The sequence below is a fragment of the Excalfactoria chinensis genome, chromosome 16 (genome assembly GCF_039878825.1).
Source record: "Excalfactoria chinensis isolate bCotChi1 chromosome 16, bCotChi1.hap2, whole genome shotgun sequence".
NCBI classification, from domain to species: Eukaryota; Metazoa; Chordata; class Aves; order Galliformes; family Phasianidae; genus Excalfactoria; species Excalfactoria chinensis.
The window spans coordinates 6,932,083-6,953,227 of NC_092840.1; the positions used below are offsets into that span (position 1 = coordinate 6,932,083).

Below are 21,145 nucleotides of genomic sequence, written 5' to 3' on the forward strand. Positions count from 1 at the left end.
GGAAGCATTGCTGGCTGTGTGAGCTCGGGTACAAAAAATAGTGGGAAATGTGGGCGAGGCTTTTGTGCTCGGTTTCAATGGTATAAAATGGAGAGCCTCAATGGAAACGTTTCCTTGCATTTAACCTGTCTACGGGCACTGTTTGCTTTTTAGAAGCAGGTGGTGCTGGCAGAAGGGGAAAAACAGGATTCGGTTGGAAAGGTCTGATGGTGCAAAGTCCCAGCACTGCTGTGTTAGACGTGTCCTTGTGCAAAGAGCGGCTGACAAACATGAAGTGTGCTGAACGGGAGCCCCAGCTCAGCTGAAATGGGTTTGTTTGGCTTGTGGGTGCTGGGTATAATTGATCTGAGCTGGCTTTGTGTATGAACAAATGAGCACCACGGCTAACCTTGTGAGAAAGGACTGGCAGCCCTGGCCTCAGCGTGCCGAGTCCCTTCGCTGTGCTACTGCATAAAAGCTGTGCACCGTTAGTGTAAACACTTGAAATATCCTGCCGGGAAGTGCTAGATGAGCCCGTGGTGTTGTTAGCCATGAGAAAGCAAGTTCAGAGCTGAACCTGACTGCTGGAGCTTGGCCACGTATGGCCGGAAGCACTAAGGCTGAAGCACAGGTGGCCAAGCAAGCCTCGTTAATTGCTGCTGTGAGGGGGCTGCTGGCAGGTGATTGGTGCTTCCTTGTGTTGAAAGTGAGAAGTAAGCAGAGTTCCCAGGTGAGAGTGATGGTTTTGGTGGCTCACATCGGTCAGTGCTTAAGAGCTGGATCCACTGAGTTGGTCCATTGCTGGGATGAGTGAGAGGTAACGGCCTGAAGTTGTGCCAGGGGAGGTTCAGGGTGGATGTTGGCAATGATTCCTTCTCCCGAGGAGCAGTCAGCGCTGGCACGGGCTGCTCAGGGGGGTGTGTGGGGGGGTCACCGTCCCTGGCAATGCCGAAGATGCTCTTGGAGGTCTCCAGCCTTTCCGTGCTTCCAAGTGTTTGCAGCACACGGTGCCACAACCGCCGGGCTGTCAGTGGGGCAGTGCGGGACGCGGCCATGGGACCATCCGGCGCTGCACGAGGGGAGCGTTCGGCCCCGGGGATCACGCGGGTGAGCTCAGCACGAGAAGGGCGCTCGGTGAGAACGTGCTGGGTAGGAAACTCCCAAACGTTTACGGGAATTGAGCCAGGCGGCGATTTAGAGAAGGGCCGGAGCCGTGACGCCGAGCGGGTGGGAACGGCGCTGCGTCCCGCTAGGTGGGAAAGCTGGGAAATTGATAACGTAATAACAACGAAAATCGGGGTTTTCAATCCTTCCATAGAAGCTGGCGGCGGGGCGGGGGCGGGAAGGATGCGGCTGCCGGAGGGAAAACCACCCCTTCCCCGGGGCGGAGCGGGGCCTCCCTCCCTCCATCCCTCCCTCCTCCCCTCTCCCTGCCTCTCTCCCTCCCTCCTTGTCTCTCTCTCTGCCGCCACCGGAGCGGAACCGAAAGCGAAGGCGGCTCCGTGCGGCCCCGTGGCGGCCGAGGCCGCGCCCTGACCCTCCGGCGGAGCGGAGCGGAGCGCTGCGCTGCCCGCAGGTCGGTGCGGCGGTGGGAGCGGGGCGGGCCCGGCCGCGCGGGGAGGCGGCTGCCGAGACAAAGCCGAGCCCGGGAGGGGCCCCGCGGCGCTCCGGGGATGCCGCGCTGCGGAACGGCGCTGCCGCTGCTCGGGGCTGCCCCGCTGCACACCTGCGGGAGAGCACGGGGGGAGGCGGGAGGTGCGGTGGGATGTGCGGTGGTCCCCATCTCGGCTCCCATCGGGCTCTGGAGCCCTCCGCGTTGCTTTGGGCTTGCACGGAGTTGGGGGCGTCTGCGCACCTTGGCGGAAAGAGCGGTGGGGTTTGGGGAAAAGCAGCCGGCAAGAGCATACAGCCTTCAAGAGCATACAGCCCGTTATGCTGGGATTGAGCAGCGCCGTGCCGGCTGTTATCAGATCTGGGAGGTAATTCGGAGGAGGCTTTGCTTTCAGCTCAGCCCTAATGGCCTTTAAGTGGTGTTGGCAGCGCGCAGTGCCCATCTCCTGGAACTGCTGCGTGCAGAGAGCCGGGAGCTCGGTGAGCTGCTGCTGCTCCCTGCTCGTCCCAGCCCCGGGCCGGGCCCGATAAGCATCACTAACTGATGGTATTAGGGTTAAAGATGGGGTTTGGTTCCTTTTGGAGCACGCCGCTGGGTTTCTTGCCATCACAGCGTTCTTACCGGTGCTGGTGGCTTTTCCTGGCTCCACGCAGCGGGCCCAGAGTGACAGAAAGCGTTACTGCTTGGGCCCAGGGACCCGGTGTGGATGGACTTCTTTCCAGTCCCTCTTTATTCCAGGTGCCCTCTGACTTCTGGAGAAGCCGCTGGGAGATTTTTTCCATTAAAAGTCAGGCAGGGATGCATATGGGCTTTGTATACCACAGTGACTAATGTTTCTGGCAAGGGCCGATCTTGCCCGTAGGAAGGGAAACTGTGATCGGTGCCCCGTTGCTGCCATGCCCCTATGCCTGGCACTGGCACTTCCACTGCTGGCAGTGACTGTGGAACGCAGGCCGGTGACTGGACACTGCCCAGAGGGAGCTGGAACCACGCTGGGCACTGCAGTTACTTCTGAAGAGCTTTTTGGGCAGCGTGTGAGCTGATCCCCACAACGGATTGCACGGAGGTGGTGATGCTGGTGGTGTCACCGAGGTTTCTTTGCTTGCTGCATGGGGGGAAATGTGGCTGTGAGGGGCTCGGAGCATCCCTCGTCCCAGTGCTTCAGGGTCTGTGGGGACCCTGTGGGGTCGCAGGGTTGTGTTGATGGTTTCACCCATTGAGGCTGATTTTGCTCCCATTCATCTGTGCTGAGCCACGTGGCCGTGGAGCAAGAGGGAGAGATGCTGCCAGGGCTTCACGGACCTCTTCTGCTTTAATATCCCTCTCCTTGCTGAATTAGATGCGAGAATGATTGCTTCAATAATCCTGCCACAGCCGCGATGGGTTATACATGGACCGCAGCCAAAAGCCGGGCCGATAAATCATTCCTATACACCAGGCTGCTACATTTCCCGAGGATTTGGTGGGCATGTGCTTTTTGCCTTTACATAAGGATCTGTTGGATTTCACACCAGAACGTGCTACTTTTCCCCGTGCGATGAGCCGGGTGGGCGGGCAAAGCCCCCAGGCTGTTTTTCTTCCCTTTGGATTTATTCCTCCCCACTGTAGCTATTTTTCCTCTGGCCAGTGAGATGACTTTCCTGGCCTCCTCAGCATCCCCAGGTCCTTATTAAAGCAAACTGTGCGATCGTTAGAGGTTATCCCACATCCCTTCAGGAGGTGGAACTCACATATGGGTTTTGTTTGGGAATGGCATCCCAGCACCCTCTAAAAGGGCAAGTTCTGCAGCCACCCCTTTTGCATGCACACAAAGGGAGAAAAAAACCCCTCTGATTCTCTACCTAGCAGTTGTGAGGATGGTGCTGGGGTGACTTGTAACCTGTTTACAGAGCCTTAGCAAGCCTTCTTGAATTAATTAATCCCGATATGTTTATCCTTGTCAAGCCAATTAACACCCATGGACTGGGGCACTCGGTCCCAAGCGTTATTTCATAACTCGATTTTGCCGTCGCCCAGTGGGATGGGATGGGGATGGTCACTGGGATGGATGGGAGGGAGGCAGGGGGCAGCCACCAGTGGTGCTCCAGGGCAGGAGGGGCCTCCAGCACTGCCTTGTTTGGTGAATTTTCACCGAGTGACCACAGCATGTGGTGAGGGTCCAGGGCAGCATTTGGGATCCATCATTGCTCCAACTATTTATACACACAGCCTGGCAGGCTTCCTGACGTGAATGGATCCAGATCCAGCTGTGCTGGTTTGGGGTGAAATGGGAGCGGGTACCAAATAATTTTAATGGGTTTCTGAGAGTGCATTAAAACACGCTGGTGTGGTCATAGTGGTTTAATGCATCCCACAGTGTTGGATTTGCCCTAGCAGCACTGGGGGGGGTTGCAGCCATGATTTTGCTGGGTCCCAGCTTTCTTGAATAGCAAAGTCCCAGCCAGGAATGGATTTAGCGGCGTTTCTGAAATAGTTTGTCCTTGTTGCTGCTCGCTGGCTTATTTATAGCTGTCACATCACCCGTGCTTCCCTTAAGCAGCGAGCGGCACCGTGCTGGAACGGCTGCACTCTCACTTTAGTGCTGGGCGAGAAAACTCAAGTTTATAGACTTGCATTGGCAATGGCAATTAGGCCATTGGGAAACCTTTGGGGGGGGCTGCTTGAGTTTTCGTACTTGTCCTATAATTGCTCCCAAGCAAGGGAACTTCAGTGCAGGCAAATAGAGCTAATTTTAACCCACTGCCTTGTGTGGAACACCGAGCAATGCTGGGTCCTCAGCGCTGCCCCTGGGCTGGTTTGGGTTCTTGTTGGGCTGCCCCTGTGGGGGGCAGGGTGATGGCTTTGTGTGGCACAGGCAGACCTGCTGGAGTCCTGCTCATGGATCAGGCTCACGGTGCTGCTGCCATCCACCAGCACGTATGTTCAGTGTCACGTATCCAGCATCACACAGGGATGCAATGGATTACAGCTGAATTCTTTTCCTTTAAAAGTACGTATGTATCTGCTGCTTATACCGTTGTTTTCTTTTTTACTCCAGGGTACCAAAAACCCATTTTTGCATAGGAGGCTGTAGTGAACTCGGGGCAAGCAGGAGAAACCCCTGTGGATGCTGTGCTGTGGGTGAGGGCAGTGATTCCCAGGGCAGATCCCACACTCGTGCTTGGTAAGGGCTCTGTGCGCCTCTTTCAGGGGCTGTTTGGCAAGATGTGCCCACTCTGTGCAGGGCAGCAGTGAACTGAGCAGTGTGTATACATACACAGTGCAGACCTGTGTAAAATACTTGTGCAGCCCCAGCTGTGGGTTTCCTATAGGGGAGGTGGTGGGGATGCTCTGTCAGGGGTGAGCAGCGTGATAGTGGTGCTGGTGAGGGGAGAGGACTCTGCTCAGTGCCACCCAGTTTCCTCCATCGTACTGAATGTTTTACTTAATGTTAGCTGAAGCCATTTATTGCGTGCAGAAGCACTGTAGGGGCTTCCTTCATGTGGGATCCCCTTGACGCTGTGCTTGCAGGTGTTTGTACCCCTCGGAGCACTGCCAGAGGCCGGGATGAGGCCGGCAACCTCACCATGCCATCCTGCATCCCCGGCAGCTCGCCTGCTGCCCCTCAGCCCCCACACTGCCACGGAGGGCCCGGGCTGCCGCTGAGTGCCGGCCGCCCCACCATGGAGTCGCTCATAGTGGTGACCGAGTGCGAGACAACAGCAAGTGAGGAGGAGATGAGTGTGGCTGCCGTGGAGGAGAGCCGGGAGCCCAGGGCAAAGCTGAATCTCTCTGGCCGAAAGCTGTCCCTGCAGGAGCGCTCGCACCCGGCGCGCTCCCCTGGAAGTGGAGACAGCGAGCGCTTCATCTACCCGTCCCTCCCCTACTCACCTGTGACATCCCCACACTCGTCCCCACGCCTACCGAGGCGGCCCACAGTGGAATCCAACCGTGTCTCCATCACTGGGCTGCAGGTGAGGCCCTGCTCTTGTCTCCGTGTCTCACTGCACTGCTTCTTGCTTGGTGCTTTGGGATGGAGCCCTGTGGATAGTGGGAGGGTGTTGGTTCTGGTCCATCCCCAGCCATGGGGACAGCCCCATGTATGGGACAGAGCATCTCCCAGGGTTAATGCTGCGGTAGGAGTGCAGGAAACTGAGATTTTGTTTGTTTTCCCCTTGAAAAGGAAGAGACCTCAGTAAAGCTCCAAGGGGATAATTGCACTGCCCACCACAGCCTTCTCAGCACCAACAGAATGCAGGCAGTGGGAACATCTGCAGGATAAAACAAAAACATTTGGTGCTGGGTGAGCATTAAGCCCCCAGGTGCCAGTTGCCACCGCTGCCCTTGGTGCTCTCATTTTGCATGAGCAGACAGTGCTGCCTGCCTGGTGCTCAACGCCAGTAATTAGCTGTCTATAAAAACAAGGCGGTGTGTGGCCACGTGTGGTTTATTGCTAACAAACTCTGGCCCGAGGCCTGGGCTGCTGGCTGACTCGCCTTCTCTCCCTCAGGATTGTGTCCAGCTCAACCAGTACAAGCTGAAGGATGAGATTGGGAAGGTGAATATTCTCTGGCTTTGGGGTTGGAATGGGAATTTGGGGTGGGGATGTGCTGGATTTGCTCTTGCTTTTAAATCTTACATCAGCTGTGAGGTCAGCCCTTCGCCGTGGCATCTCCATTGGCTCCTCAGCGTGATGCCCATTGATTCATTTTTTAAATTAGCATTATTTTTCCCCTTTCCAACAAAATAGGGTATCTGAGCCTTTTCTTTGCCAGTCTAAGGGCTGCATGCTCCCCACTGACTCCCTGCAACCTGTTTTTTGGTTGGTCACCCACGTGTCCCTCTTTAGGGCTCCTATGGGGTGGTGAAGCTGGCCTACAACGAGGATGACAACACCTACTATGTGAGTAGTGCTGCTGCCCACAGCATGTGCTGGGATTGGGATGGGGACAGGGATGGGTCCGCCTATGGCTCCCAGTGTGGTTTTTTCTTTCCAAACCCCACCAATTTTCCCCTGTGTAGGCAATGAAGGTTCTCTCCAAGAAGAAGCTGATGAGGCAGGCGGGCTTCCCCCGTAAGTGGCATCCCATGGTGTGACAGCTCTGGGACGGGTGGCATCCTGGGAACAGAAGGGACTTGGTGCCATGTCCACCCTATTCTTGCCTTCCCTGTAGGCCGCCCTCCACCCCGTGGGGCCAAAGGTGCCTCAGAGGGCTGCCTGCAGCCCCGGGGCCCCATCGAGCAGGTTTACCAGGAGATTGCCATCCTGAAGAAGCTGGACCACCCCAACGTGGTGAAGCTCGTGGAGGTGAGCAGGGTCCTGTTGATGTTTTCCCTACTGTAGAAGGTCTTTTCTTCCCTCCTCTCTTACCATTTCTGCTGGGAAATAGAAAAGCAGAAATGTTTCACTTCCCTTGAGGACACGGATCAGTTCTGGGGAGGAAATGGTGTTCCTGTGAGTTCTGCAGCCACGCTGCCCACCACCCAGTGACAGCCTGAAAAGGTCCAGAGGAAACGAAAATGAGGAATTAAGGATGTGCAGGCTGGGATTCATTTGCCTTATGAGTCAGATGACGCTTCCTGTGTGTTTGAAATATTTATTTCCAACAGCATCTTTCCTCTTATTTATCCCCCACCTTGTGGGCAGGAGCTGAGATTAGCAGAGCAAACCCACGTGGTTTTAAGTTAAAATGTCACGAGTAGGACCTGAGGGTGGGCAGGCGCTCACAACCTGCCAGCATCTCCCTCCTTAACCCCATGAGCCCCTGGGGGGGCAAAACTGGGCAGCAGCCTGATGAACAATCACCAAATGCCAGCGCTTCTTTTGTGAGGCAGCTTCTTGCACTGCTCCATTTCTTCTCCACATCTTTTGGCAGGTGCTGGATGACCCCAGCGAGGACCACCTGTACATGGGTAAGTGCCCGCAGGTGCTGTTGGTGTGGGTTCCCACTGCGTTTTGGGGCAGCTGTATATGGGCCGGGGTCTCCACAGGTTTATTTTAATGTATTACTTTCATAAACTCATCATTAAAATGGTTGTTTTTGTGCTGGGACCGTGCTTGCAGGAGCTCACACCTGTATGTAGTCAGTAATCACCGTTCCCTTTCTGTTTCAGTGTTCGAACTGGTGAAACAAGGGTGAGTTTCCCCACTGTGGACTTGGTGCTGCCTTCATGCTGGACTCCTCTCAGCCTTGTTCTGCAGCTCTGCCCTCTTACCTTTGCAGCCCTGTGATGGAAATCCCCACCCTGAAGCCTCTCAGTGAGGACCAGGCTCGATTCTACTTCCAGGATCTGATTAAGGGCATCGAATACTGTGAGTGTGCACGCAGCATGGTGGGACTTCTGATTTTTCTCATTTCTAATCCCTGTGAAGTTGGCTCCTGATTTCCTTTGCCGCATCCCTTGTTTCCCCTTGGATCACAGTGCACTACCAGAAGATAATCCACCGGGACATCAAGCCTTCCAACCTCCTTGTGGGGGAGGACGGACATGTTAAAATTGCCGACTTCGGTGTCAGCAATGAGTTTAAAGGAGCCGATGCCCTCCTGACCAACACGGTGGGCACCCCTGCCTTCATGGCCCCAGAGACACTGTCAGAAACCAGGAAAATCTTCTCTGGAAAGGTATTTAAGAGCAATTTGGTTTTGTTTGTGTAGTGACCTTCTTTGTACGCGCAGGACTAGGGATGCTCTTTTCTCTCTGCAGGCTTTGGATGTCTGGGCCATGGGAATCACGTTGTACTGCTTCGTGTTTGGGCAGGTGATGGTATTCTTCAGCATTATGTGTGCCTGCATCCAGCCTGGCTGGATTTTGGGGGCAGGAGCTGCTCTAGTAATTTGACCGCTTTAATGTTATATTAATTGCTTAAACAAACAAACAAACAACAACAAAAAAGACATTCGTACAGTAAGAAACCTTCTGGTACATGCACAAAAGCTCCTGCTCAGAGGTCATTTCTTTTCTCACTGCTCTTTTTCTTTGTGACAGTGTCCTTTCATGGATGAAAGGATCCTGAGTTTACACAATAAAATCAAGACCCAAACATTGGAGTTTCCGGACCAGTAAGTACTCAAAACAAAAAACAACGACCAAACCCAACCCCCAAACCTCCAGCCCTTTTTTTGTTTAAAGCACATTCAAGTTGGGCAGATGCAGCATCGAGCTCTCCTGGCTTTGTGCACCAGGGACTGCACTCCTCATTACCCAGAAGGGACTATTTTGGTTCCTGGGGTGGTTTGGGGGAGGAAGACAGTGGTGTGCCCAGGTCCTGTCTCATCTCTCCTCTCTCCCCTCCCAAGGCCAGAAGTCACAGATTTCTTGAAGGATCTGATCATGCGGATGCTGGATAAAAATCCTGAATCAAGGATTTCAGTCCCTGAAATCAAGGTACCAACCTGAAGCTCTAGTGGTGGCCATAGCTTCACTTCCATGGGGTTTGCTTCACTTCCATGGGGTTCTCTTCACTTGGCTTTTTCGGGCTCAGTTTGCTTGCACCAGGTTAGGTCCTCCTGCATGCCCAGGGCCCCCGGGCAGGTGAGTCCCAGCTTTTTCCCCTGCTCCGGGACCCACTCAGCTTTGGGACCATTGGTGCCTACAGTAGTCGCAAGCAGAGGAAATCCCCTGAGCCCAGTATTTCCTCTGCTACCAGGCAAGTACCTTGCAGCAGCCTTTGGCAGGAGATTTCTGGCCCTTCGCCCCTGCGGGAACCTGGAAGGGGCGAGAAGCTGAGAAAATGGAGATGAAGGTAGGGGGAAAGGATGGCGGGGTTTTGCTGAAGCGTTCCGTGCTCCTCCGGTGGCTGTCCAGGACGCCAGCTGTGCGGGCAAGGAGGAGAAGGGCTTTGTGCCCGGATTAATTCCAGTCTGAGACCAACGGTCTGGAGAAAATCCCCTCTGTAAGATGAGAGTGGAAATAGTTCTTCTGCCATAAAACCCGCGGGGACGTGGCGTTGCAGTGCTGTACATCACCGAGGTTATTGCATCGCATGCTTTCTGCTCTGGGCTGAGCCATTCGTGGCTGTGCCACAGCGTCTCTCCCCTGCTCCCTGTATTTTGGAAGGGTGCATGCGCCGTAGCTTGGGCGAGGAGATGCGTTTGCCAGGCCTGTGTGGTTGGAGTTACAAAAAAGAGGCAATCGTCCCTGACAGGCTGTGTTATTCATTGAAGTTGCACCCGTGGGTCACCAAGAACGGAGCGGAGCTGCTGCCCACTGAGGATGAGAACTGCACGCTCGTCGAGGTGACGGAGGAGGAGGTGGAGAATTCAGTCAAGCACATCCCCAGCCTGGCCACCGTGGTGAGTGTGAGCGGAGCAGTAGCCTGTGGGCACACAGCCCTGGCTGCAGCAGATGAGCAGAAGCACAAGAGTAAAGCAAAAGCCTCCCTGCTGTCAGGAATGGGGCCTGGGCTGTGGTGGCACAGGGTGATGTTCAGTCCCAGAAGCACCCATCAGTGGGTTGTTGGTCTCCGCTGGCTGTTGTTTGCTCAGGGTGAAGTCCTGGTCCAGAGTGGGGTCTGATCAAGAGCATGGGAAGGATGAGGAATGGGTGCAGGGGCTCCTGCTGCCCTGCTGGCCACAGCGTTTCCCTGAGACAGGTTTTGTGGGCAGCCCCTGCCTGCAGCTATTCTGATGAATTCCTCTGGTCTCTTTTTGAGCTCACGGACTTTGCTCCCTACAGCAGCGTGTGGTGATGAATAGCGCAGGGTAACCGCAGTGTGGAAAATTAAATCCTTTTGGGTTTTGAACCTAATGATTTCCTGCTCGCCCGTATGCTAAGAGAAACAGTGATGAGCATTTGCAGCTCCCTGGTGTGATGTTATCTGACTTTACCCCCAGACATGTTCGTATGCAGCTGCACTTTTCTCTGCATGAGTTTAAAAACCAGCCTTTGCCCAAAGCCATGGCAGCAGATGAGGGTTGGGTTTTTTTTCCCCCTGCTTCTCCAGTTTGTGATGATTTGCTGCTGAGAAGGGCTGCTCAGCTCTGCTGTTCCCCATGGAAATCCAGGTGGATTCAGCCCATCTCAGGGCAAATCAGGGCAGTGCGTTACCGGGAACCATTTTAAATAAAGCACCGCCTCCGGCCCAATTTGAATTTTCCCATTTGCATTTGTTCCTCTAAATTCCCCTCCAGCGCCCGATCTCTGTGCACTCAACCACGGGCATTCCGCTCGAGTGCCAGATGCACGTGGCTTTGGTTCTTGCATAAATGCCTTCCCCACGGGACCCTGCTGGCACACGCATCTCACACGTGTGAGAGCTCTCAGTGCTGAGCAGATAAATCAGCTGGAAAAGGAAGAGCGGCAATGAAAACAAAAGCGGGGGTTCCCACATGCCAAGAGAAAACAGTGTTGGTTCCTTCCTTCCCCTGTCCCTTTCCAATGAATTTTCCTGTTGGGTAAATAGTGATTTGGATGCTGCTTTTGCTTTTGAATGAAAGCAAAGCAGTGCCACGCTGACCAACCCCACCCTGGTCTTGCAGATCTTGGTTAAAACGATGATCCGGAAGCGATCCTTTGGGAACCCATTTGAAGGCAGCCGGCGGGAGGAGCGTTCGCTGTCGGCCCCTGGAAACCTGCTGCCGTAAGTGTGGGGTGCCTGCAGCTCCAGGATTTGGGGCTTCAGGCTCTGAGTTTTCCTTCACGCATGGCCACGACCTGGATATAACGTGCTCTGTCCTTTGTGGGATCTGGGGGGAGCTGGTTTTTGTGTGGCTGAGCATCCTGTCCTTCCCATGGGCTACAAAGTGTCTCCTGGAGCTTCCAGCCCGATGGGGGGATCTCAGTGGGGAATGTGCTCAGGACCTGAAGCCTGGAGGTGGGGAAGGTGCTGGGGTCACCTTCTGCTTTTTCCCCTCTGAAAACAGGAAGCAAGGCAGTGAGGACAACCTGAAATGCAATGACTTGCCCAACGTGGGAGAGGAAGAAGTCCTTTCATGACCGGCAGCTTTATGGTTCTGTTGAGCTGAACTCGGTCTGGGGCACTTCATCGAGTGTGCAGCTGAGGATGAGTGGCACTAACAGAGCCCCCACCACCCCCAGCATGACACAGCGCTATTTCGGTGTAACGCTGGATGTAGAGTTTGCATAGCAGCATGTTTAAGACATCCGACTACCGTACCCGTCATAAACATTGACCATCTCAGATTGCTTGGACTTCTTATGGGGAGAAAAAAGGGGCTGATTGATCCCAGTGAGGTGAGGGATGGTGTTGAGCAGCGACAGCACATTGCAAACGAGCAGGCAAACCAAACTGCATTCGGAGCTGCTTTTGCCTGGTTTTCATGCCAAAGGGATCTCCCACCATCCCAGGGGCAGTGTGCGCCTGCCTTATGGGTACACACAGGACCATGAAGCTTCTGCAGAGCGCAGCGGTGAAACCACACTCATGCGCTTCGAGGGGTTGTTGCATCTATTTCTTGTTGTTTGGTTTTGGTTTTAATTGACGCCTTTTTAACTGCATGGGAACAAAGCAAAAACCACCTTTCCAGCTGCTTTTTATTTTTCCTAAAGAATGCCTACCTTTGTGAGCCAAGTTATATTAAACAGCATCTTTGGGATGTTCCGAAAGTGAGGTGAAAGGCAGGGTTTGAGGATGCTGCCTCTCCCGAGGTCTCAGTGTTGGGTAAGTTCAGTATTCAGTGCATGGAGGAAAAAGGTTCTTAAGGGCTTAAATTCAGTCTGAACTATTTTTTGCTGCAGACACAAGAGTGAAAGGTGGTGTTATGCCGAACGTTTTGAACAGCAGAGGAAGCACTCACAAGAGTTGGTTTCTAAACCTTCTACTTGATCTAGATAGCTATATTGTTAAATATAAAATTCAGGGTAAAATCCTTCACTTCCATGTACATTACATGGTTTACTACGATGAAAAAATAATAAAAGGTATGCTATTTTTTAAGTGTAGACTTAGGGCTTGCTTAGAACTTGAGATCTCAATGAAATACCTAGAGTAGCTAGTGAGTTTTTTTTTCAAAGAAACCTCTGTTTTCCAAACTCTTCATTTGGACTCTGGGGCCAATGCTGGGCTTATTTTGTAAGTTCATTACCAGTAATTGTGAATGCCTGTGGGTCAGAGGCTTGCTAGGAAATGAAGTGAATGCCTCATTAACAGATTGTTTCTTATGAAGAGCTCTTTCACCTGCGGTCAGATTACTCTGATCATTTTGTGGTGCTTGTTTAAAAACACAAAAAAATCACTGTTGTGCTGGGGGAGCTTCTGGCCTCACATTCCCAAGGTCTCAAAGCTGGAGAATGGCAACCCGTAGGTGAGTTGTGGCATTGGGCTGGGCTGAGCAAGGGGCTCACTAAGGACATTTGGTTTGGTGGAGCATGGGGCTGGGAGGGGCATGGGTGGGCTGTTTGTCTCAGTGTCCTCACCAATGGGGTTGTGCTGGATGAGGGAGGATTCACGCATCCCAAGTGTGTGAGCGATGGATGAGGCTGAGCTCTTTGCCCTGAGGAAGGCATTATAGGAAAGGGAGCTTTTTGGTTGCTGGCTGTAGCTGCTGTAGTCTTTTAGGACCTGACTGTTCCCTTGTCTTCCGTGATCTTGGCACTGCCAGCAGCAGAGCACTGAGAGTCCTGGCCCAGTAATTCCTCCTTACCACAAGTCCTCGTTAAATTCAGGTGGTGTTAGCAAGTGCACAGGTGCCTACAGGACTGCCCCCCTGAGTCTGATCACCTGAAGCTATGCTTATCCTGGGCTGCAGTTAATTAATTAAAGATAGTGCAGCTGGTCTCTCCAAAGCCAGTGCCTCTAGTTTGTGGCATAGGAGCAGCACTGTGGAGTTTGGAGCCATAAGACACGCACTGTTGTCCTCCCTTTTTAGTCCAACGCCATGCCAAAGCCCTGCAGCTTCAGCTATGGGAAAACCTAACAGGTAACTGGGGTGCTAGCACTGCTAGGGCTGCCTGCTCCCATCTCTGGGAGGGTCTTTGTGGAAATAGTGATTGGGAGTGGATGGCTTGGTCCTGTCACTTTGTAAATGGGCTTATTCTGCCAGAAAAGAAATGGGGGGGAGGGAGGGAAGGGAGGGATCTGATTGCTTGTATCTGGTGCATTGTGATGTGTGGTGTGTTTTTGTTAAGGGCGATGGAGCCCTGTGCTGAGTATCTCCAGTTGGTGCTGTGGCAGGTTCCTAGCAGGACAGTTTAAATTTACCAGACAGCTTTGCCAGGTGCAATGCAGCTTCTGAACAGAATAACCTGTCCCAGTTTCTCTGTGCCCAATCCCAGTTACTCAGATATTAGCATAGATTGGTGTCTTATGGCCAGTGCAGGCTTGGTTCATACAGCTCCTAAAGGCTTGGCTCTTGGTGCCAGCTCTGGTAGGGCTGCAGCCAAATGCATGGTTCTAAAAGAAACTTGATGTCGATTTTCTTGTTGATGCGTTTTGTTGAAAGCATAAAGCTTGGATGTGTGAGGAAGCTATATCTAAATGCATGACCTGTTAGAGAAGCTGTACTGTATATATATAAATCTGCTCGGTTCTATGTCTGCTGTTCTTTAGTAGTAAAGCTAGCTTCTTTCTTACAGTGGAGTAAACATTTTGCTTGTGCCTTGGAACTGGGTTACAGCTTGATTTCCCCAATTCCCTTCCTTTCAAGCAAGCCCAGTGTTGACTGTAGAGTTAATGTTGGGTACTTGGCCTTTTTTTGGCTCAGAAAGCACACAGGAAAGCGCTAAGGGGAAACCAGGCCTCTTGTCCTGAGTGGTTTTGTTGTGGTTTGTTTCTTTTGGTGGTCCCCTCTTACCTGTCAGGCAACTGATCTGTTTCTTTTCTAGAGTCCTGAACTATTGCAGATTTTTATACTGTTTAATGACCAAGGCTTGTGTTTCATTCTTACCCCTTTATTATGCATTTAACTTTTATCAGGTGTATCAAGTTTAAATACTGTGTATTTACCACTTTTAAATTATATAACCTAAGAAGAAAACAACTAAGTGTTTTTCCACACAGCTGTTCAAGCTTCTCTGTACAAGCTGAAATAAATGATGTGCAACCAAACCCCAGTCAATTAATCACGGGGAGCCATTATCATGTTTGATTGGTTTTTATCAAAGCTATGAGATTTTGCTTGTTGGAAGAGGAGTCTGAAAGCACCCTCCTACATTACTACAGGGTGGTGTTTGTTGAGCAGGTTAAGACCACGGTAGATCTCAGCCCTCACATAATTCACATCAAGCTATTTCTGTGCACAGCCTGGAGGGATGACTTGGTCCTCAACTCAGTCCTCAAAGCAGCAGCAGACGACAAATGAAGAGTGAAATAAAGCAACCCAAACCCATCTTACAGAGCTCCGAGAGCTGGTAGAGAGTAACATTTTATGGAAAATAAGTTCTGGCATAGTGGCATTCACCAGATGAAACAAAAGAAATCCTATAGCCAGTGGCACAATGGAACCAGACACTGCTTTGTCTCAGGCTGTGGCCACTAGAGCTTGGAGATGCAATTAAACAGCAGGTAGGCAACGCATGTCATAGGGCACGTTCCCTGTAAGGAAGAGTCTGTGCTTCTTTAAGGGCTTCATCACTGTGATCAGTGAGCTTAGGGAAAGGACTGAAATGACAAGGACGGAGCAGTCTCAGGCCTGCTGGTGCAGATGTCTGGCTTGAGGCCACAAAGCTCTGCATGGGCTTGGTGCAGTTAACTTGGAAAGAACAGACAAGGAGCAGATCTGGTTCTCCTCTTCGGTTCTGGCCAGTCAAAGGTGATGAGTAATGAAGAAGGTCCCTTTCTTAGGTTCTGTTCCCCCTTCCTTCCAAAGGAGAGGGGTAGGTCTCACAGCAGGGTTACAGTAACATTCACAGCATCTCTTCACATCCAGTCGGTGCAGCAGCAGGAGGTCAGGAGCCTGTTCCGTACGTCTCACCTGCACCCTGCAAGGATCAGAAGTTAGGCTTCTCTGCTAGAAAACTTTGCTTTCTCCCCCTTTCGTTAACACAAAACCCTCTGCACAGGAAATCTCTGCTATTGGATTCAGACTTTATACTGCCAGTAGTACCAGGCCTTCTGGCTCAGGAATGCTCCTTCTGCAGCATTGCATCAAGAGCAGGGCTAAATCCTCCTACTGGCTCAGTGGGTCGTTCAGATCCTGGATGCTGGTGTAGCTGTGGCTGTCAGCACACTGGATGTGGCTGCAGCAGAAGGAACCTTCGGAGGCTTTGGGGGGATTTGATGGAGGCAGAGCTGACTGCAGCTTGCAAGAGGCAACTGCCAAGGACAGCAACCCAAAGAGAGATGCAGTGGGAGTGTAAGTTCTCGAACGTAGGCTTCCCTCTTTAAGAGTGGTTGCCCAGGAAACATAATATTGTTTCTAGTGCTTCTCCCAACAGCTTTGAGGTAAAAATGAGCTGCTTCAAGGAAGACAGTTTCCTCACAGCTGCAGTACAAAGTCTGTGTATGATATGGACTCTGTACATCCTGCTTCAGAATCAGAGAAGGAAACAACCCTGCCTCCATTCTGCCGTTGTTCGTGCTTACCAGTTGGTAATCCTCCACATATTTGTACTTCTTCTCCCGATAGAAGTATCTCTTTTTCATGCAGTACAGGACAACGAAGTCACATAGCACTGTTGCCTAGTGGAGATGGAAAGAGTTCAAGACAATGATCCTCATGCAAAGTTCAGTCCAAGTGCAGAAAGTGTCACTTACCACTCCAAACAGCGCTAAGCCAGAGCCGATGTTAATCATTGTAGGAATGACATCAAATTTGCCTGCCTGGAAGACAGATACGAGAGTTGATGACTGTTTTTCAGCATCTCTGAAAGCTCTCGGCCCACAGCCTTGAGGAATGAAGCTGCCCTACCTTTCCAAACACTATGATATCAATGCGGATGCCATAAGCTTTGACAAGTGTTCGTGTTTCAATGCCACTACTCTCCTTGTAGTATTTTGCAAACCTGGAACAATAGGGTAGGTTAGAGCCCAGCTGGAAATTCTGAGGTTTCTTGTATGCTTTTCATGCGACATCCAGGTGTGTTCCCCATCCCAAAAGGATGGGCTAAATGTTTGTACATGCAAGCAAGCGCATGGAGGGGAAGAGCCAAGAACAGGTGAGTTTAAGACAACAATTAGTAGCAGCCAAATCAGGAGACCTCTAAAGCAATAGGGAGGGGAGCAAGACAGGAGAGTGGGAAGAGCAATTCAGCTACACATGAGAATCATCCCTTCAGACCAGCAGGATGCTGCAGGAGTGCAGGCAGCCACGAGAGGGCAGGGAGCAAGAGAAGCAGCACAGCTCAGCTTGGCACACACAGGCAGTTCCTGGTCCCACACCACATGACTTGCACGCAAACGATACAGAAAAGGAGTAAGAACAAATAAGTGAGATCAGACTTACTGCATCACGTGGTTCGTTATGCCAGGAGGAAGCAAAGAAAAGGGGAGAAGAGAAGAGGAAGGGCCTGTAAGGGGAGGCCTGGAATCTGCAAGAGCACCTTGGAGCCTGTGATACCCAGCCTGCCTTGTCTGACACCCCAAAACCTGCTGGCACGGCGGGGTATGCCAGAAAGACATTCTTGGTGCACATCAGATCTTTGACTGACAGAGCTGCTTTCTAAAGGTCAGCTATTCCCTTGCCTTAAAAAGTGAAGGAGACCCTTCAGGCTCCCACCCCTGCGCCCCCTCAAATTCTGCCACATCAGCACACCCCGAAGCAATCATTCCATGCTGTGGGAGGCTGGCCCCATGGTCACCTACATGCTGAAGCAAACATGACTCAGATGGTCACAATCAGCGGAACTTCCTCTTTTGCTGTGGTTTACATACATTTCATAGCAGCAGAGAAAGCCTCAAAGTGGCTTTACAGCAGCAGAGAAACTCCAAGGACTGCCTGCAACAGTCAGAGGAGAGGGAGCAGCCTGGAACACTGCAGCAATGGCAGACTGAGCCATGGGGACATCAAGGTCCATTCCTCACTACGTTACCTGAAGTTGTACCCAGGTGAGACGGTTTTGGCAGAGTCCTTGTTGTCCAGGCGCCGGAAGGAATACTTGGGCACACAGTGGGAAGCAGATCTGTCGAGGTTGCAGTCCCAGTTGATCTGCAGCCCCATGACCCCACCCTGCAGAGCAGAGAGGAGGAGATGGCAAGTGATCCAAGAGCCCGGTCAGTCTAGCACAGGGCTCCCAGGCTGACCAGAACCCCAATTACAGGCCCACGTCCCAGTCCTCCCTCTTTCCCTACATGAGCCTTGCACATATCCCCAGCCAAGGCCAATTACTTAAGTAGAATTGATTCTGCTCCCTCCGGCCAGAGCAGCTCTCCATTCTGCAGCTATCCCATGTCCTGTGGCTCATGCCACCAGGTGGAGAGGTGTCTACCCTGCACAGCTGAACCTCAAGAAGAGATTCTGCCAAGTACCTCCACAGCCATTTCCTGGAAGTTCTGCCCTGCAGCTTCAACTATTTTCCCCAGACGAAAGATAGGGCAGAAGGGATCTGTCTGGGCATCATAGATGCAGTTCTTGAGATAAGTGGAACTGAAGTTGGGGAGGATGTTTCGCCTGCAAGGGAACAGAGAGGAAATCTGCTGCAACCTCTTCCACTTCTCCATCTCTCCTTTACTGTCTGAGAGGCCAGGCAGTGCAAAGCTTCACACACTGCTTACTTGCTGAAGTTGAACTTGGGATACCAAATGTTGTTCTTTATCAGAATGGTGAAGTTCTCAGCTCCTTGCAAGAATGCCGGCCTGAAAAGCAATAGGAAAAATAATTGTTCCATTTATATTTTCACAAACAAGGTCTTTGACACTGCAGGGCCTTTGATTTGTAACATCTTTAGCTTCTCCCAGTGGTACCCCATAGGAAAAAACACTGGCTGTGGCAGGCTGGCTGTGTATTGTGGGCCTCCCCTCAGGAGAAATAAGAGAGGGTAGGAAGACAGCTCTCACTTGGGTATGTGATAGTCGTCCTCCACAGGGCACCATGCAAAAACTTCACAGGTCTTGATGCTGCTGTTGTATGGTATGCACGCCCCGGTCTGAATACCTGGAAAGACAAGTAAATGGAGGTACTCCCAAACAAATCCTCACCCAACACAGTCTCTTCCAAAAGAAAAATCTGAGCTTCCTTCTCAGTTCTCTTAGGTATGAAAGAATGAGAACAAGGAGACTCAATGGAATGCTGCTTCCTTTACAAAGGATTGGAACCAAGCAGTGATAGCACAGAATGCAAGGAGCCCCTGCAGCAAGCTTCCTACCATTGCTGTGGGTGCTGATATATCCTGGAATGCAGCTGCTGTCGTTGTTGCACTCTGTGTTATAATCTGGAAGCTGGACAGGAACAGTAATTAAACAAAACTCTACCAACTCTTCCTCCTGCACTCCCAGCCGCGCTGGGCAGGATTAAAGCGGATCCTTTACGCACCTCTGGGCAATGGCCTTGGCTCTGGTTCAGTGTGAATATCATGTTGGTCATGATAAACACAGCGTTCTTCTCCTGAGCATGCAAAACAAGAAGGAAATTTTAAGAGTGACAATCTGCAAAGCACATCCAAAGCACTGCCTCCAAATGTCCCCACTAACAGAGCTCAGGTGGTCCTGCAAAGGGGATTTGATTTGGTTGGTGCAGGTACAGCACTAAAGGAGCAGGTCTACACATGGAATCACTTAATCCCGGAGTATGGGACAAAGAGTCCTTTCTGTTTTCACGCTTGGCCGGGGTTTCCTCATTTACAGTATGAAGTTACTGAAGGGAGTTTCAAGGCAGGAAGTGAAATAGAAATCCAGCTGCTAGTCTGAGCAGACCTCCCATTCTTACTTTCTGAGACAATCTACCGTGCATTTGACCAGTCTGGTTTGTTTCTGCAGAGAACACCACTTCCATTACACTCAGATCTGTACGACTCAATCTGTTGTTTGCTTCTGCTCTGCTAATAGGCAACTATGCTCACTCTGCCAAAATCTGGCTAAATCTGTCGCTTTTTTCTGCACCTCAACTGATGCAGGCGGTGACCCAGGATGTGCAGCCTGGCCCTGCCTGCCAGCCCTGAAGGCCAGGTACTGCTCACACAGCACAGACTCCTGCAGACACGCCAGCAATCAGTAAGCACAACAACACCTCCCATTCGTAATGAATGTCAGGCAATTCCCAGGGTTTGAATTGTTTGCTTCAGGGGAGGATGAGTGGTTGCTGCCACAGCTTCTTCCTGAAGTGTGCAAATTCTCCCTCCTGAGCAAACAGACGTGCACACTTCTATTGAAAAGGAGCAGTGGAGGAACAGCAGGTGATCAGCATGATCTGGAACAAAGCTCACTTGCTTTATTTGCTATATTCTCTTGTGTAAAGGCCATGTTGGAGCAAAAGCTACCCCAGCCCTTGGTGGACTTTGGCAGAGGAGTAACTGTTTGTTAGAAAACCCATCCTCTGCATGTGAAAGTGATTCATACCTGGGGAGGGATGACATAGTCAGCTACATCCCAGATCCTGGTTCCCAAGGTGGGCGTATCTGTCATTGTTACTCCTTTCACCTTCGTGGTAACAGAACTGACCACAGAATCCGTCTCCTGGTAGCCCTTCTCCCACAGAAAGACCCAGCTGCAAGATAAGAGTTGCAAGGAAAAGCAAATCAAAAGCAAACTGCATCACAAACCCCAGGGTGAAAGTTCCTCTCACCAGGTGTAGGAGGAATGAGGAGCTATAAGTGAAGCCCTGCTGGTGAGAGGAGTGGGGATGTGGGAAGCTCCCAGTGACTGACTTGTCCCAACAGTACAGCTGAAAGTGAAGTAATCATCCCAGTTTTAAGGCTATTTACTGCAAAAGCTGTGAGCACACGTGCTGTCCATCGTGGATCATTTCAGGACAACTGGAAATCAGGTTAACCTTCATGGCTTATATGGAGATTTCATACGTTATTTTTAGGATCAGAACCACAAAGGCTGGAAAAGAAGCTCTAAGACCATCAAGCTCAGCCCCAAACCATCCTTGCTGGCCACGTCCCTCGGTGCCACATCCCCACGGCTCTTATCCGCCTCCGGGACGCTGACCTCGCGCCCGGGGAGAGCAAATCGTTCCTAATATCCAACCTTTGCGGGCTGGAGCAATCCAAACCAAGCCGGCAGCACACAAGGGCGCCGTGTCAGGCACACACAGCTCAACCTTTGTCCCCGTGAGCGGGGAAAGGAAAGAAAGCCAACAACCCCGCTCCCAGCTTTTTACACGGCTGAAGCCCTCCGCCAATCACCAGGAGTGACTCTCCCTCCCGCACAGCCGCCCACCCGAGCTCCCCTCTCGCTCACCCGATCACGTAGGCGAGGATGGCGAGCTGCACGGCGCGGTTGATGAGCCCGACTTTGCGGCTGCGGATCAGCACGATGCGGGGGGTGTCGTACTCGAAGAGGAAGCCGCGCACAGCCCCGCAGCACGCAGCCATGGCGGCGGCCGGGGAGGGGCGGGCAACGGAGCAGCAGCACCGACCGCCGGCCCGAACGCACTCCGGGAGCCGGGATTCCCCAGCAGAGCTGCCGCAGCCCCGCGGCTCGTGGCGAAGCGTTCGGGCGCTGCCCCCGCTCAGTGCCCGCCCCGGCGCTGCCCTCTGCCTGCTTGGAGCGCCAGGGCAGCTTCAGCTCGGGAATAG

General features: G+C 52.1%; 2 protein-coding genes across 5 annotated transcripts; one reads left to right on the forward strand and one right to left on the reverse strand.

The window, feature by feature from the left end:
• The first annotated feature begins 1,059 nt into the window (after positions 1-1,059).
• Positions 1,060-14,603, forward strand: CAMKK2 (calcium/calmodulin dependent protein kinase kinase 2). Of its 4 annotated transcripts, none has more exons than XM_072351500.1 (18): positions 1,141-1,232; positions 4,629-4,754; positions 5,102-5,544; positions 6,081-6,128; positions 6,420-6,473; positions 6,593-6,644; positions 6,745-6,878; positions 7,447-7,483; positions 7,685-7,706; positions 7,795-7,883; positions 7,994-8,193; positions 8,276-8,329; positions 8,558-8,631; positions 8,869-8,956; positions 9,219-9,314; positions 9,736-9,864; positions 11,050-11,150; positions 11,434-14,603. In XM_072351500.1, the coding sequence occupies exons 3-18, from the start codon at positions 5,158-5,160 to the stop codon at positions 11,504-11,506; spliced, it is 1,638 nt and encodes a 545-aa protein (XP_072207601.1). In that variant the 5' UTR covers positions 1,141-1,232; positions 4,629-4,754; positions 5,102-5,157; the 3' UTR covers positions 11,507-14,603. The 4 variants fall into 4 exon arrangements, with proteins under 4 accessions (XP_072207603.1, XP_072207601.1, XP_072207600.1 ...); XM_072351499.1 differs by lacking the exon at positions 1,141-1,232 and adding an exon at positions 1,416-1,555; XM_072351502.1 differs by lacking the exon at positions 9,219-9,314 and having other exon boundaries at positions 1,060-1,232.
• Positions 14,596-21,127, reverse strand: P2RX4 (purinergic receptor P2X 4). Its single transcript, XM_072351504.1, has 12 exons — positions 20,808-21,127; positions 19,959-20,106; positions 18,937-19,008; positions 18,770-18,842; positions 18,462-18,558; positions 18,180-18,260; positions 17,934-18,075; positions 17,498-17,634; positions 16,378-16,471; positions 16,224-16,289; positions 16,053-16,148; positions 14,596-15,448 (listed from the first exon to the last, which is right to left on the reverse strand). Exons 1-12 carry the CDS (start codon positions 20,939-20,941, stop codon positions 15,416-15,418), a joined length of 1,173 nt encoding a protein of 390 aa, XP_072207605.1. The 5' UTR covers positions 20,942-21,127; the 3' UTR covers positions 14,596-15,415.
• Positions 21,128-21,145: the final 18 nt, after the last annotated feature.

Coding starts and splice junctions, on each gene's coding strand:
- P2RX4 (XM_072351504.1), bottom strand. CDS start 20,941: ATGGCTGCGTGCTGCGGGGCTGTGCGCGGCTTCCTCTTCGAGTACGAC. Junction 20,107..20,807: donor ATCCTCGCCTACGTGATCGG/GTGAGCGAGAGG, acceptor CTTATCTTGCAG/CTGGGTCTTTCTGTGGGAGA. Junction 18,843..18,936: donor GCCAAGGCCATTGCCCAGAG/GTGCGTAAAGGA, acceptor GTTCCTGTCCAG/CTTCCAGATTATAACACAGA.
- CAMKK2 (XM_072351500.1), top strand. CDS start 5,158: ATGCCATCCTGCATCCCCGGCAGCTCGCCTGCTGCCCCTCAGCCCCCA. Junction 6,474..6,592: donor AGGATGACAACACCTACTAT/GTGAGTAGTGCT, acceptor TCCCCTGTGTAG/GCAATGAAGGTTCTCTCCAA. Junction 7,707..7,794: donor TTCGAACTGGTGAAACAAGG/GTGAGTTTCCCC, acceptor TTACCTTTGCAG/CCCTGTGATGGAAATCCCCA.